Source organism: Aulostomus chinensis, chromosome 18, assembly GCF_037954235.1.
Source record: "Aulostomus chinensis isolate RoL2024-O1b breed Wild chromosome 18, RoL_Achi_v1.0, whole genome shotgun sequence".
In the NCBI taxonomy this organism is placed as follows: Eukaryota; Metazoa; Chordata; class Actinopteri; order Syngnathiformes; family Aulostomidae; genus Aulostomus; species Aulostomus chinensis.
The window spans coordinates 6,335,581-6,350,839 of NC_141337.1; the positions used below are offsets into that span (position 1 = coordinate 6,335,581).

The 15,259-nt window shown below is 42.1% G+C and overlaps 1 protein-coding gene across 2 annotated transcripts in view; it reads left to right on the forward strand.

Moving 5' to 3' along the window:
• The first annotated feature begins 738 nt into the window (after window positions 1-738).
• The window catches only part of hs3st4 (heparan sulfate (glucosamine) 3-O-sulfotransferase 4), an 86,951-nt gene continuing 72,430 nt past the window's right edge, over window positions 739-15,259 (forward strand). The window contains exons 1-2 of one of the 2 annotated variants that reach the window (XM_086184459.1): window positions 739-893; window positions 5,949-6,434. In XM_086184459.1, the coding sequence (XP_086040585.1) occupies window positions 5,953-6,434 (482 nt within the window). In that variant the 5' untranslated portion in view covers window positions 739-893; window positions 5,949-5,952. Of the gene's footprint in view, window positions 894-4,847; window positions 6,435-15,259 lie in introns of those variants that run through there. The other variant, XM_086184458.1, reaches the window with a different exon arrangement.

Here is a 15,259-nt window from a genome sequence, read left to right on the forward strand (position 1 = left end):
CAATTTCAATTCACTTTACCTCTTCAGTGAACATGCTTCCCTCTTATTTGCAAAGTGCTGCTGATTGGATTGTGTACTGTGTTGTCGGTAATTGCTCGGCTCTGAAGAAAATGGAAAGCTGCTTCCATTTTCCTCAGGAGGGGGCGGTGTGTGTGTGTGTGTGTGTGTGGGGGGGGGGGGGCTGATGGTGGTGTAAGGACATGGAGACATGGATCCTGCAACACAATAGGAAGAAAAACAGTGACGACCTTAACGCATGACATGGTACCATTTCTCTGTGGCATAGCACTAATTGTGCATCTTGTCAAAGGGGATCCTTTTAAGCATACATTAATATTTAGATTCATACCTTGTGTTTTGTTCTAGTTTGCTGCTGTTCAATTTCTCATTACAAAATATTATACATTGTGAAATCAACTGAGGTTAATACTATTGGTTTTCAGGAGAACATCCCTGACACACACACACACACACACACACACACACACACACACATGTATATGTGTGTGTGTGTGTGTGTGTGTATATACTGGAGGGAAAATGGGCTTCCTTTCTCATCGTTTGAAACATGCCCAAGTTGACTGCATCTTGTTGATTTGTCTTAAATGAAACAATGGCTGTCAGAGGAATTTCTTCCGTCATGTTCATCATCCCACCTCTAGAGGGCTCCTCTCATTTGGTAATTGTCTTTTCTCTTGAAATCACTTCCTGCGAATCACTTCCTGCGGATCACTTCCTGTGTGAGCTAGCCAAAAGGAATCAGGTGTGTCAAGTGTGTAATTCTCTACTCCAGACAAAGGCACGTAAACTGAAGCTTCGGCACAAACAGAATTGAATTGAAAAAGAATTCCAACTGCTTGATGGGTTTGTGACCCTATCAATTCTTCAGTGAGGTAAACTTTTGTTCAGTTTTTATCTGTCTTCATATCTGCATACACCCCAATTCCCCAGATCGTTGTCTTGGCAGTTATAGGCTTAGTTTTCCTTGAATTAAAATCCACAACATGCCAGAATAAATGCCAGGGACATAGAGGGAAAAAGGGACTGGCCCAGATAGAAGCCGAGAGAACCTCTTGGGTCTAATAAAACCTTTAGATCAGGTTTCATTTTGTCTTCCAAAGGGGTGATGACCTAAGCACATCCTTTAAACCAGCCCTGGGATTTATGAGACCAAAGTGGCGAGCTAGTCCAGCAGCATCCGCTCACTGGCCTCACTCACAAACATGCCAACACATACCACAGCTCCGAAGTCTCCGGCCTATTTACTGATTTGTTGGCTTTCGAAGTCAAAGCAATGTAAAATCAAAACGTTAATCTTAAACACAACTGACAGATGCTGGGCAATCATTATGACTAAATGAATCATGACTGAACAGCAGTGTAAAAAAATTAAGGTTTTTGTAGCATATTAGCATGTGAGGTGTAAGGCAGCTCCACCTTTTTTCAGTGGTGTATCATTTTTGGATCTTATTGCCATCTTCCACTTGCTAATAGCACGTATATACTGACTGCGTACAGCGGCAGAGTGCCACACGTATTTGCACATTCTGTTTGTGATTATACATTCAAGGTTTGCATATAATCACAGCTGCAAGCTTCAGGTCTCTGGATGTATTGAATTTGTGTCTTTGCTTGGCCCATTTTGTTCTTCCTCATCCCTTCACACATGCATTAACCAGATTTCCGATTTAATTTGTGTGATACTGATCCAAATGCATTTTCCAGGCCCAGAAATAAATCATGGTAGGCCTACATTTCTCATTGGGCGGCTGAATGTAAAGGTGGTTTATCGCAATACATGTGGCATTCCTGCTTGAACCTTCAGTCGAGATTCCTCCTACTCATGGCCCAATATAATCTTAGTTTTTCCAGTCTTACTGTAGATAAATTAACATGGAAAATCCCTTCAGCTTGACAGCAGTTTCCTCGAGAATTTTGTTGTCTTCATTAAATGCAGACAGCAATCAGAGCCATCCCCGGGTCATGTATCTTCTTTCAGTTGTGACTTTGCAGTATATTATCTATTCAGCATTTGCACATTTGCAGTACTTAGTGTGTAGAAATTTCATGTGGGGCCTAAGAGGACATTTTTCTTCCCTTCTGTCATTGTCTGGAGTGCCTCTAATAGTCTATTAGCAGTCATCTTCTGTCTAATTGCAGCCTGATAAGCCATATCTGCTGGTGTCAGCCCGAGTGGAACAACAGGGTGTGGTGCTGCAGTCCTGCCTGCAGATTTTGCCTTAAATTACTCTGAGGAAAGTAACACTCTGGATGGCTGTACCTGCCGAAACCTCCCCACAATAGCCGTTCATCTCTGCAGCAGACAGGCTCAGAGTTCAGAATCAGGTCATTTCTTATTAGAAGACCCAAATCTCAAGGTGGCGCAACAGCTCCGGAGCTGTAACTATGTTGAGGGAATGTGTCAGGACTGACAGAAGAGGAAATTCATGTGTGGCCTTTCAGAGGGACTTGGACAGGAATTAGTTTGAAGGCGTTGAGGTTTCAGCATAGAAGTGTTTTTTTTTTTGTTGCACCCTGTGGTGCCGAAGCAGACACTGAAGGCTCTGTCACCGCATCAGTTCACCCTAGTTTCAGTAGATGTTGTGAAAGATGCAGTTTAGTCTTTAACCTTGTCTGTGCTAACTGCCTCAGGGCTCTTCAGCCACGCTGCCACAAAACACACCCACGGCTACTGCCGATGTGGGTCTGTCTTTCAAACTGCCCTCCTGATTTGACACTTAGCTTTCTTAATGGTGAGTTGTTTATTCATTTGTTTCAGTGTTGAATTCTCTGAAATGGTGAACTCAAAGGTGAGTAGCTGAGTGGAGGGAATGAAAACACCCGCGACCACATGTATGGTGGGACCATGAAAGAGTTTTTGAACTACAATAAATCCGACTCTGTGCTGCGACCTCCTAAAGCCTGTGAGAAGATATTTCTAACGAATCAGATGAATAATTTTGCATTTAATTGTGAATTCGGGATTGAAAATCGTAATTGAAGTGGAACTGCAGACACGATGGATAGCGGAGGCACACTTTTAATTCCAGGTGTAAATGTGATATGGATAATTCATACCCTAATACGATCTAGACATGCGGTGAATGTTGATGCAAGCAGCAAAGAGGCCCACTTTGCTCCACGTGGCTCAGAATATCATGCTGGCAAACATGAGTGTGCGCTGGTTAATTGTGATAATAGAGTCGTTAGCTTGGCGGTTACAAACGCGCAGGTCTGGATTGAATAATTTGACTTGAATCGTGTGAAGACGTGGAGGCAGGAGCGGTGTTCTCTTCTAACAGAGCAGCTGCCTGGAGTTAAACTTCAGTAAACTCCATTTTGTCCAGAGTGATTGCTGATTGTGAATCCAAATAGACACAATCTGAACATTCAGTTTCCACAGCGACAGACAATTCCTGAGCAATTTATGAATGGCTCAGATAACAGACAGCACAAAGAGAAGATAAAACAGGTCAATACATTTCTCCCATGCTCTGATAATCATTTCTCGTCAGCGTTGAGGAGCGGCGGTCTTAATACCACTTCACATGCGCTGTTAACACTGAAGCTCTAACTACTCCATAGACAGTAAGTGTCTAAGCACGCTCAAAACGGAAAGGAAGGAAAAAAAAAAAAGACCCTGTGCCGGGGTGACTCTTAGACAGGTAAAAAAAACCAGGGAATTCACAAACAGTGCAGTTTGTGTTAGAGAGCTCTCCGCTTCTCCAGTGGCAATTTACGCATACAACAATTTCAACAAACCTATTGAGTTCTCCTACGCTCTCTTGACTGCCAAACACCCAGTAACCATTATGCTTCACACTCTTGTCCACGCTTCCCTCCCCCTCACCCCATCACCTGCGATACTTGCATTCAGGCCCAGAGTTTGCCAACAACTTGATATTAGAACTGGAGAATCTAATCAGGATGGAGAGAATTCCTTTCAAAATGTGATGAAAGCAGGCTTGCCAACAGTTGATTTTTTTTTAAAATTTTATTGAAAACAAAGATTCATCCTAGTAGACAGAAATGGAGACTAATCATTGTTTGTCCCATTTTAAGGCGATAATTCACATTTGGTCATAAAGAAATAATCACTGGATTAACTGACTAGAACACCTACGTCAAATGAGCAGCATCATTTCCACATTAACAGCTAGGCTAGGAAAAATAGAATATGATCAATTCAATAACCATATGTTCTATTTAGCAAAAAAAAAAAGAAGTATTGTTATTGTCCTTTGGCATGACTCTGATAATGTGCCATCACTCCTGGTTTGCATGCTGACAGACCCTGAGAGAGGACAAGTGTTGATAAGCGGTATATGCATTATTCTGAATCTGAAATGCATAACTGTAGATATAAGCGTGGCGTGCTCTCCTGAAAACCATCCTCAGCGAATGGTTTGTGGAGCACTGTGATGCCGGCTTTAGCGTGTGATGAATGAGTGTCTCTAATACAGGGAGACGTGTCTGTGGCATGCAATTTTAAATCCCCATTTTGCAGCAACAAAGTGCAGCAACATGTTAAGGTCTACTGAATATTCCCATCAGTAATTATAGTCTGCACCGCATATATAATAAATCCCGGTGTATAATGTGCCTAAGCAGCATCTTTCTTGTCAGCACAATGCACAACACAGTCCTTGTTATCTGCGTCTTGCATCTTAGGTGCAGAGGTGAGTTTCCCTCCTTGTGGTTTTTAATTTAAAACACACACTGTTGCTCCTCTTCTAGTTTTATTCTCACTGCCTGCTTTTACATTTGTTTCTCTACCCCCCCCCCCCCACACCATGTTTATAAATTAAACTATGCACTTCTTCTTAGAAAACCAGCAGGGTGCAGGCATGAGCTTTGTGTGGAATAATCTCTATCAAATTAATCTTTCTGGGATTGACTTTTCTTTTTCTTTTTTTTTAAATATTGTTGTTAACTTTATACGGTGTGAAAACTGCCGTCCTCGCTCACGCGGTGTCGTGGCGTCTTCCCGTTGTCTATAAGTAGTCACGGTAAAGAGGAGGATCCGCACAACTCTTTCAGATAAGGACATCTGACGTTTATAGCCTTCTAGTTGTGAACGAATGGAGGGGGGGAAAAAGTGGGTGTACACATGCTGTGTGCGGCTCCACGGTGCTTCAGTTCAGATGAGCTCACCCAGCCGTTGCGCACATCGTAGGATCCTACCAGTGTGAAAAAAGGCGCAAGGACTGCGAGCAGCTCAGCTCTGGTGGGAAGAGTGGATGCATTTGCGCAGAGGCTGTCGAGTTACTACAGCGCAAAGTAAACAGAGACGCGCTAAGGATCCGCTTCTTGATAGATTTACTATTTCTCTCTCTCTCTCTCTCTCTCTCTCTCTCTCTCTCTCTCTCTCTCTCTCTCTCTCTCTGGATGAATGTGAATCCAGACTGGACTGGACTTGGAGCTGAGCGGCTGATGAGAAGAAGCAGCCTACTTTCCACACTCTTCTTTCTCTCCTCTCTCTAAAATGCCAGGATTTCGTCCGTCATACTCTGTCCAGTTCAAGCCAGGCTGCTCATTTGGAAGGACGCCAGACCTCCAGCCTCTCAAATCTGCAAGTTCAGTCCAATAAATTGTGACATTGTCTGTCAGCCTTGGAATAAAAAAATCAATACTCCAGAAAAGGGACGCGGAATTTTAACGATCTATTTCCCCGATATCCTTATAAATATGCGATTTGCTTGGATTGGCTTGGTTTGGTCCAGCTTCACGCTTTTATAGCTGGAGCCGCGCTGATAGTGACTGATTATTGCTGTTGATTTTGTCCATGCAAGACTCGCGGTGGAAAGATGTCTGGCCACTTCTTTGAGAGGATCACTGCTATCAGAGATGGCATTTTGGTCCAGCACTTCGGGTTTCACCTCTAAAGTGCCCCGGAAAATCTTATTCATGTTCACCCTCTCCCTCTCTGTCACCTACTTGTTCTACAGCTTGATGAGCTGCTACAACTCGCTGCAGTTCCCTCTGCAAGACAACTACGTGTTCCAGGGGAGGCTGGTGACGGACGAGACAACTTTTGTGACATTGAGGGAGAAACTTTACTCCGCTTCCCAGGGCTTCACCGAGGTCGAGAGAACCACCGCGATTTCCACCGTGAAGGATCATGCTGAGGCCGAACAAAGGACCGTGGAGTGGATTAGGACTCAGGCGTCTCCAACTAAGTCGGCGGCGGCGTATCACACCAGCGCGCTGGAGAGGGAGCACCAGGAATTCAGCACCACGGACAGCGACCTCAGGGTGAACTGCACCTCGGATTATGGAGAGAAGAAACTCCCCCAAGCCATCATCATCGGGGTGAAGAAAGGGGGGACCAGAGCCCTGCTGGAGGCTCTCAGGGTGCACCCGGACGTCAGAGCTGTTGGAAACGAGCCACACTTCTTTGATAGGAACTACGAGAAGGGGCTGGACTGGTACAGGTGAGGTCACGTTCCGATTGCCGTCTGCAGTCTGACTGTTTCATCAATGTGCTTTTATTTTCTGAAAATACGTTACAGTGAAGATAATTAAGTCATTTAGAGCTCCATGGCCATGCACACTTTTCAAATAAATCCTTCCAGTCAGCTGGATACGCAGAATTAACAAAATTAACACCACTTTTTGGTTTCAAGAGGATTTTCATCCAGTGGTAAAAGGGATGGGAGGAAGAAGTTACCAGGAGTTTTGGAGGAAAGTGATCTTGGAGGTGGTTTTGCAAGTACTGTAGTATTACACCAGTTAAACGAGATTTACTAGTCTGCATTGATGCCTCTCGCACCACATTCAGAGACGCATCAATCATCTTGACCGAGTAGTTGGAAAATGATCTTTTTACACTCAGTTCTGGAAGCACGGTGTGTTTTTAAGATCCTAGAAGTCAGTGGAGACTCTCAGTGGCTGTCTTTGATGATGAAATCTGCTGTCTGCACTATCAAGAGACACGCTGGTACTCACATACATGCAGAAACAGACGGAACAAAGCGGGACAAAATATCTGATTTCCCCTTTTGTTTCAGTCAAACAAATATTTTCCGTAACTGTTATTTCAAAATCACATTTTCACTGACAGAATACTCATTTTAGCAATTTTTGGACAGAGCCGTTGTAAACTTCATTCACACACCGGTTATAAAATAAAAGAATACAAAAATCCATGACAGAGTGCAAGAAAAGTGCATGCATTTCATATGAAATAATCTATCACACAATCACAATGTCTTTTTTTCTTTGTCGTTGCTAGTGACTTCCTGAGTTATTGTTCATTTTATTTTTCCTCGCGAACCTTAAAAAACACTCGCATCCACCACATACACTTACAAATGAAAGCGTGCAGGGAGGAGATATATTTTCTTTGTAAGTACACATTTCCGGGCACATCAGGAACATTATAGAGCTCTTGTAATTTTGCTAAAGAAGAAAAAGGTTGTTTTTTTTCCCCTCTTCCTGTACTCTGTTATTATCTTGCTCTCTCTCTCAACAGGACATCCAACCTATCAATTACCAGAACACGTCCTTCACTTTAAGTGCTTATGTTTGATAGTATACGATCTACCACCAAAAACAGTAAATGCTGTATTTTTTTTGAATAACGTTCAGCAGTTCTTTTTAGCTAGAGGAGTGTGTGTGTGTGTGTGTGTGTGTGTGTGTGTGTGTGTGTGTGTGTGTGTGTGTGTGTGTGTTCATGCCACCTCTCATCTATGTGCTGGTGACATTCACTTTTGAGTCCGCGGGTTTATTAGCCCGGCGAGAACCTGTTTATCATTGCCATGTTGATGTGAGAAAAATCAATTTGAGGGGTTCATTCATGGTCAGTTGGTCATGGCTCAGTTAGGTGTTGTTCTCGCGTAATAGTGTTTGACCATGGGAATTCAAGATTGTCTAATGGAGTCAATGAGCTGACGAGAACGACGCTGACTCAAAAGGTCCCTTCTGTTTCTCCGTGGAACCAGGTCTGTTCACGCTGCTGTTTGGGTTCGCGGAGCATCTGCTTTCATCTTGTTGCATAGACATGGGAGCTCTTGGCTGTTCATTTAGGCTGCGTTAATACAAGCCGTTTGATTAGGCTCATTAAACAGGAAGATGACATGCTCACGTAAATAATAATAAGGGTGCTTATTTTGTTTTAGGGTCCCTGAAATAAACAAAATCCTTAAAAAAAAAAAACCCGAACAGCCTTCCTTCGACATCTGTCACGACGCTGTGTGTAATGTTAAACTTAGCACGGTGCATTCACTGAAAATAAAGGCTGCATCAATGAAGACACAGCCAGGCAAGATTTCTGCTTCTATTAAGGGCCAGCGATAAAACACAGTTAAATACTTCTGATTCCTGATGTAAAAGTCATTCATGCAGACCACGTTTGTATGTTTGTTTCTAAATGATGCATTATACTGCGTATCTGTGACACCCCGGCTAATGTGCACTTAATGGAAGTGGAATTATGATCAGTTACAGATGTTTTCAACCGCTCAACATCGGTGCCGTTGAACGAGACCAGCAATCTCATGGAAGTGCGATTCATAAACGTGGACACCTGCTCCACATTTTGATGGATACGATGGATCATCTATGTGGAGTAAAACCCAAAGGCATCATCGTGGCCAGAGATCCCGATGCAGCAAATCCAAATTTATTTCCAGATTATGATGATTGACAATATAGAGATGTCCCAATGTTCCATTGTTCCATACAACCTGCCGTGATGTGAGAATCTACAGCGTCAATGCGTTGAAAATCAGCTGTGTAGGTTACTGATGTCACTGCCAGCAGGAGACATCTGAATAAGGTAGTTCAACATTGTTAATGTCAAAGGAAGAAACGTACTGTGAGTGCAAACTCGCCTTTATGCCACTTTCCGGTTTGATCTTACATGAAAAGTCGTTACTTTTCCACTTAAGATACATGATTAGAAATGCACCTCTGGAGGCAGGAGAGGTTGTACAGTAAATGCTTTTTGTTGGCATCGTTCAAGCGGTAGCAAAAATATCAAAGTGCTCCATGTTGATGCAATTTTTGTGACAGCAGGAATTTTTTAAAACATTTTTAAAAAAAATCTGGATTGTCTACAGGCCGTAGATAGCTGACTCAATGTGGGAGTTGGAAAGTAAAGCTGATCCCTGACAGCTTGTTACCAATTTGTGGAGAGGTCTGGGGTCGTAAGTCAAAGAGCTACAACTTGGTGACTTTGCACCGAATTTACAATAAATTAAAACATAACCCAAAATATTTTCTTGATAACGCCACATTTTCTGGGAAGTTTAGTCCCACTTCACCTCGCCAGTGTAGATATTACAGAGAATATGAAATCACAAGTCTATGCAAAATGAATGATAAAGGATTTAGAGTTAATAAAATAAAAGTAATGGAGTTAAGAGTGCCATCATAAAGAATTTATTTCAATATATTTATTTCAATATAGATGCTTCTGCCCTATAGAGTCTTGATCATGCTCGACATCCTGCTGCTATCGGCTACTTCAGTTTTTCAGATCTAATAACGTCATAAAAAGTTTTGGATAATCAAACATGTAGATTGAGATTTTTCTCCAGTTAGCTTCTGTTCCTCTACTGGTGACAGATACTAGAAGTCTTAACGTTTAAATGATGTAATATGTGCGGCTGCTTTTGTGAGCCGTCTTTATTTCTGACATATGACGTGGTGTTTTATCCCAGTGCTGCAAAAGAGACACATTACTGACACCCTTTGCTGCTGCAAGAATCTTAAAATGACAGCGTCAAAGTTAACAAAGTCAGACTGTTAGAAGTTCGCAGTAAATCATCTTTTTTTTTTTCCCAGCACACTTTTGGCATTCCTGGAAAGAATGCTTGGACTCCTAAGTCACTATTGCCTTTTGATCCGATTCCTGTCTCTGATTTTTGTCATCGTGCGTGTCTAGGAGAATCAGGATGTGGTAAAAACCCAATCTAAAGGAGCTCTCTGGCCATGAAAAGTTCCAGAGCACATCTAAAATTCCGATCAGGATTCCAGCTTTAGTGTAGTTCTGGTATGAGCCTCATAAGACGGGCCCAGATTGGTGATTGGTGCTGCTTTCCTGTTTTTAGTTCTCATGGACAGTTTATCTAGTGTGTTTTGGGCTTACTTGAACAAGCAATTAGCAGTGTAGTGCTATCATTACTGTACACAGAGGACTTTCATCAGCCAATTGGCACTTGTAATGTTGCTTCTATTTCTGAGTAAAGAGGATGAGCCACCACCATCACAAGAATTTAACTCATCTGGTCTCTGGAGCATCCTCCAACCTGGTGCAAATGCCAGCCAGATCTCACCAGTCAATCACTAAGAACAGAACTTAACTTGCATGCGATTTTTAAAGTCCACTGTTGTGTGTAGGTGATACGTTGATCCTTTCCAAAAAAACAAAAACAAAAAAATCTGTGAATACCATGCATCCCCTTCAACAGTCACCCTATCAAAGCCTGTACTGTGGAAGATGAAGCGTGTGAGCACAAGAGGTACAGTTACTTCCTCCTTTATGTCATGTGACTTTGGTTATGACGTGAAAACTGAGCAGTTTAAAGCACCGAACCCTTCCACCCACCCTACTTTGATTTTCTTATTTATAGACATCATCTGATTTACTTCACACTGTGTTCCTTGGCATATCTTCTGAATGCAACATTTTATCTAATTGGCATATCAACCATGCACTATTTTAAAAGTGTAAAGTTATGTCATTTGTAGGCAGAATGAAAGACTGTGGGTTGCAAGTGCTCATGCTGATAAAGGAAATATTTGATGTATACTGGCCAATACAGCAAATGTTACTCCAGCTCTGTGCCAGTGTTCATTTACTTTAATGGAGAGATAATGTGCCTCATAAATTGTGCTAAAGAATGTCATTGATTATCGATCATACATGAAGATTTATGTTTGCAATGGGTGAGCACTCTCAGCAGGAATTCACACTAGTTAGACAGTGGCCTAATGAGAGCTTATTAGTGAGGCTGACTGCATGGTATTTTCAGCGTTTTTTTTTTTTTTTTTGCAGAATGCCAAATAAATAGAGTTTATTTCTGTGTTAACAGGAAGGAGAATCTGCCAGAGCAGAAATCAAGACCACATGAAATGAAAATGGACCCAACCCAAAACATATCGTTGAATAATCACATGAACCACATAGAAAACTCGTGATAAATCAAGATGACAAGGGGTACTGCTCTTATTTTAAACATGGTTCAAGTATTACACCACAAAATAGAAAATATATTTCAAGCACTTTAATATTACTGAGCCGGCAGATTAATGGTGGCAGTAAAAGCCAATCACATTGTAAACTAGAAGGGCACAGCCGAGAGCATACCTCCACTGAGGCCACTGTACAAAAACAGCATTTTTTTTGCTATTTTATGTAGATCTGCCTCACATTTCAACCGGTTCCTCATTTCCACACGCCTGATGGTTTTTGCGTCGTGATAATCAGACGCTGACGGTGTAGAACCCGTAGGGGCCGTCCTTGCTGTACATTTTCAAAACTATTAGACAAGACCTGATTTTACTCCAACATTTACCAAAAATGGGTTATTTTGAACCTTTTAATCACGTTTTCTTCAGCCTAACACAGTCGTTTGGTTTTCAACACCTCCATAAACTGCAAGTTATTCTGAAATCAGAAAATGCTTCAACAAGTAGGAAAACTTAAAAGTGGGGTAAATTCCTGCAGGAAATGTATTTCCTCAAAGTGAAGTCTGGGCATGCAGGTGAACTCTGACCCGGAGGTGAGACAGAAGCATGGACACCTTGTCAGATGTAGTGCTTTGAAGTGCATTATAATGTGGGTCTGCCCTAAACCAGGATAAAGTCTGGTGTATCTGGTGTTTTTTTTTTTTTTGTTTTTTTTTCTTTTTGCGTGGCCCTGTTCCACCAAGAGACAAACCAACAGACAGAACCTCCTCGGCCGAGATGAAATTAACATCACTTTGTGTCAAGTCAGTGTCAGGTTGTCCATTTTCAAATTAATTCCTTTTGAAAGGCATGTGTGATTCCCGTCAAATAATCCAGCCGAAGCCACGACTTTTCTCATCTACTGAGGCTCAATGGAATTCTGCTCTGCATTGATATGTGAACTGGACAGTCAGCAATATGGGAACAGTTACATCAGTCTCTTCACAAGGCGTGTAAGAATGGCTCTTCACACTGAGCCAAGCTGGTCTGGGGCTATTGTGTTGAGAAATATACGGTGCAATAATGGAATGATAAATGTCATTAAGAAATTCGGTGTTGGAGCATGAAAAGTACCCTTCAGCTATGATTTAAGGAAGTGCAATTAATGGAACATTGTTTGATGTGGCAACTCAAGACTTCGTGAAATCTGTGTTTAAAGAAATACGGGGACTAAATCTATGCAGGAGTCGGGAACACAACTACACTGACAGACCTGCAAATCGGCACCATACTCTGTGAAATTCATTGGACATTGATAGGGCTGTAAAACATTGTTCCTGGGCAAATGTCAAGTAACTCTGTGTTTCAATCCGTGTGTGTCTTGTATGTCTGTGTGAGGCTGGAGGGGGAAAATCTTATTTATTATCATCATGCAGTGCATGTACTGCTTTTTTTTCCCCATCCTGCAGGTGGTCATTTTTGACTAGGTGCTACCAATTTCCTACCTTACCTCTTCTATGTATGCATGGTTTGAATATCAAACAGGACTATTTGAGACAGATTGCCAGGTCACCAGCTAAAAATTGTCTTGTCGGTTTATAAAAAAGCCTCTGAAAGGCAAAATAGCGACAAACACAAGACTGCCATTTTAAATTGAAATTCCACAGAGGTGCTGAAGCCAGTAATAACCTGAGTGTCCTTGTGCTATTGAAGGAATCTGATCACTTTCAAGGTTACTCTGCAAGATCAAAAAACGGTCAAGTTTTTGAGAGACTCCAATCACTGAGAGATGACAAGCTAGTAAAATAATAGCATACGGTGATCTTGCTTGCTGCTGAGCTCAGTAATATTGCAATATAGCAGCCCCTGGGTCTGTTATGTTGCAGTTTTTTGTTTTTTGTTTTTTTAAAAATACAAAGCCACCTTCTGACATCCATCGTTATTCCTGAAACACGCTGTAAATTAGAGAAAGCTCTTTGGCAGGTTAAACAGTTTTTGTCACATGACATTGTGCTCTGTAAGGTTCAAATCCAATAAACAAATCAATCCACTGACAACGACAAAAAACAGGGTGCTAAAGTTACAGTGTTTTGTCTCTGAACTAAGTTTGTACTGTTTGCTCAGCGAGGAAAGACTTGATCATATAACAAGCTTGATATATTTACTTCAGATAAGTTTCATTACAGTTGTTGTCATTACTGTTGACACTTGTATGTCTTTGCCAATAATGTTTGTTGACAAAGCCTCTCTTGCCCCCTCAAGGCGCCGAGTCTGAAGCCATCCCTCTTATTAAGTTTCCTAGTATCATCCAGCACAGTAACAGTCCGACTCTAGAAATCACTCCGTGTGTGACGTCAGACTTTTAAGAGTAATATAAAACGTATTTGGTTGTACCGCTTTTGTCACGCTTCAGTGTGTTTGATTTGCAATCTTACAAGTCAATGCATAAGGTCTCATTATAAGATTACACACACAATCGGCTGGTTAGAAATCTGAAGACTTCCCGCCCCTCCCTGTCAATAGGCAGTTGAAGATGGTGTGCTAAAGGCGGTGTACTGGCCAGCTCGTGTCATTTGTCACCCTGAGCATATACATTCAAGCGTGCTCAGTTCCTCATGACCGTGATTACGCAGGTGTTTCTTCTTATTTGTCTTCTTCTGTGGAGCTTTCATAGCAGTTGGCACCAATTCAGGTTCAGAATGTCCTCTCTGGTGAAGCTGAACGTGTCCTCGTACATATCCTGCCATCCATCCGCCCTCCTCCTCCTCCTCCCTCCCTTGTGTTGTCAAGAAAGGCGAACCACGCCTTAAAGGCATAGTTCACCTAAATAAAATAAAAGAATTTCAGTCAATTTCTCCAAGTGTTCTGAAGCCTGAACATGCCAAGCTGTTTTGAGGTTGTTCATTGAAGCCTTGCTGTTCGCCCCATGCTTCACTGTGGCCGCTGTGTCTCGGCTGTGACGCCATGTTGTGTTTGATTGAGTCTGAAACAATGGCGTCTATCTCTGCGACTCTCAGCAAACCAGAAGCACTCAGCCGACTGTTGCGTTTGTTCGATTCATTGCCAAAAAACTGTCATCCAAACAACAAAAGGCTCAAATGAAATGTACACACAGCTTTCTGAGATCAGCAGCGGCGATCGATAGATGTGACGTCATACATCAGAGGTGACGGCGGTCAGCTGTAGTGGGGCTCCCCTCTCACCCCCTCGGGTCATAAAAACACCTCAGATAACGTCTTCGTGGCTGCTCCTGTCACCATGTGACCTGTACCGTAAATAACCCAAGATAGGTGTCCACATAAACACTATGGCACTACGGCATTACAGCATTTTTCAAAACAATGTTGAGGCTTCAGGACACTTGGATTACTTGGATTTTATGGTTTTATCAAGTTTTTTTTAATGTCTGAGGTCACATTCCCTTGTTTGGGAGATTCTTGCACCACCTCCTCCGGTGAAAACCTAGACTAAAAAACTTCACCTGAGCTTCTATGGGCACGAGGGGGAGTAGATGCTATCTGACTTTTCATTTCAACCACCTCTTTAAAAAGTTGATAATCCTGAGTCATTAGGAGTGATAGGGTGTAAATTAAAACAAAAAAACAAAATAAGGTTTAAATAAAGGTGGTACATTTCTAGGACAATTGCCCTTTTTTTTTTTTTTTTTTGTCTTGACTCCCGTCTGGAATCAGGACACAGACGTTCATCAATACAGCCGTCTCCACTGGTAACTGCCAGCTGCCAGGTAACTGGATCTAATACAGGTCACACACACACACACACACACACACACACACACACATCCACATTTAGGAACCCATCAAGCATTTCAACTTCAGGCTTACATGGATATTCTTGCTGGCTGACTTCCTACTTTCCCGTGGTCAAACCACTACAACCACTAGATGAGTGCTGTCAAAAATATCTAGGTCGCTTTGACTGCTCTCGTTAACAAATTATCTGATCATTTTTCTCGGGAGGACAGTCCCCAACAGTAAATTAAACCTACCTTTTAAAATTATGAGGGACTCGTGACAGACATATTTCACTCTGTGTTGGCCCTTCATGTGAAACCATGTCCCGATTCTGAATTTATTACTGTCATATTACCCCTATACAGCTACAACCGTCTGACTCCTGTGAG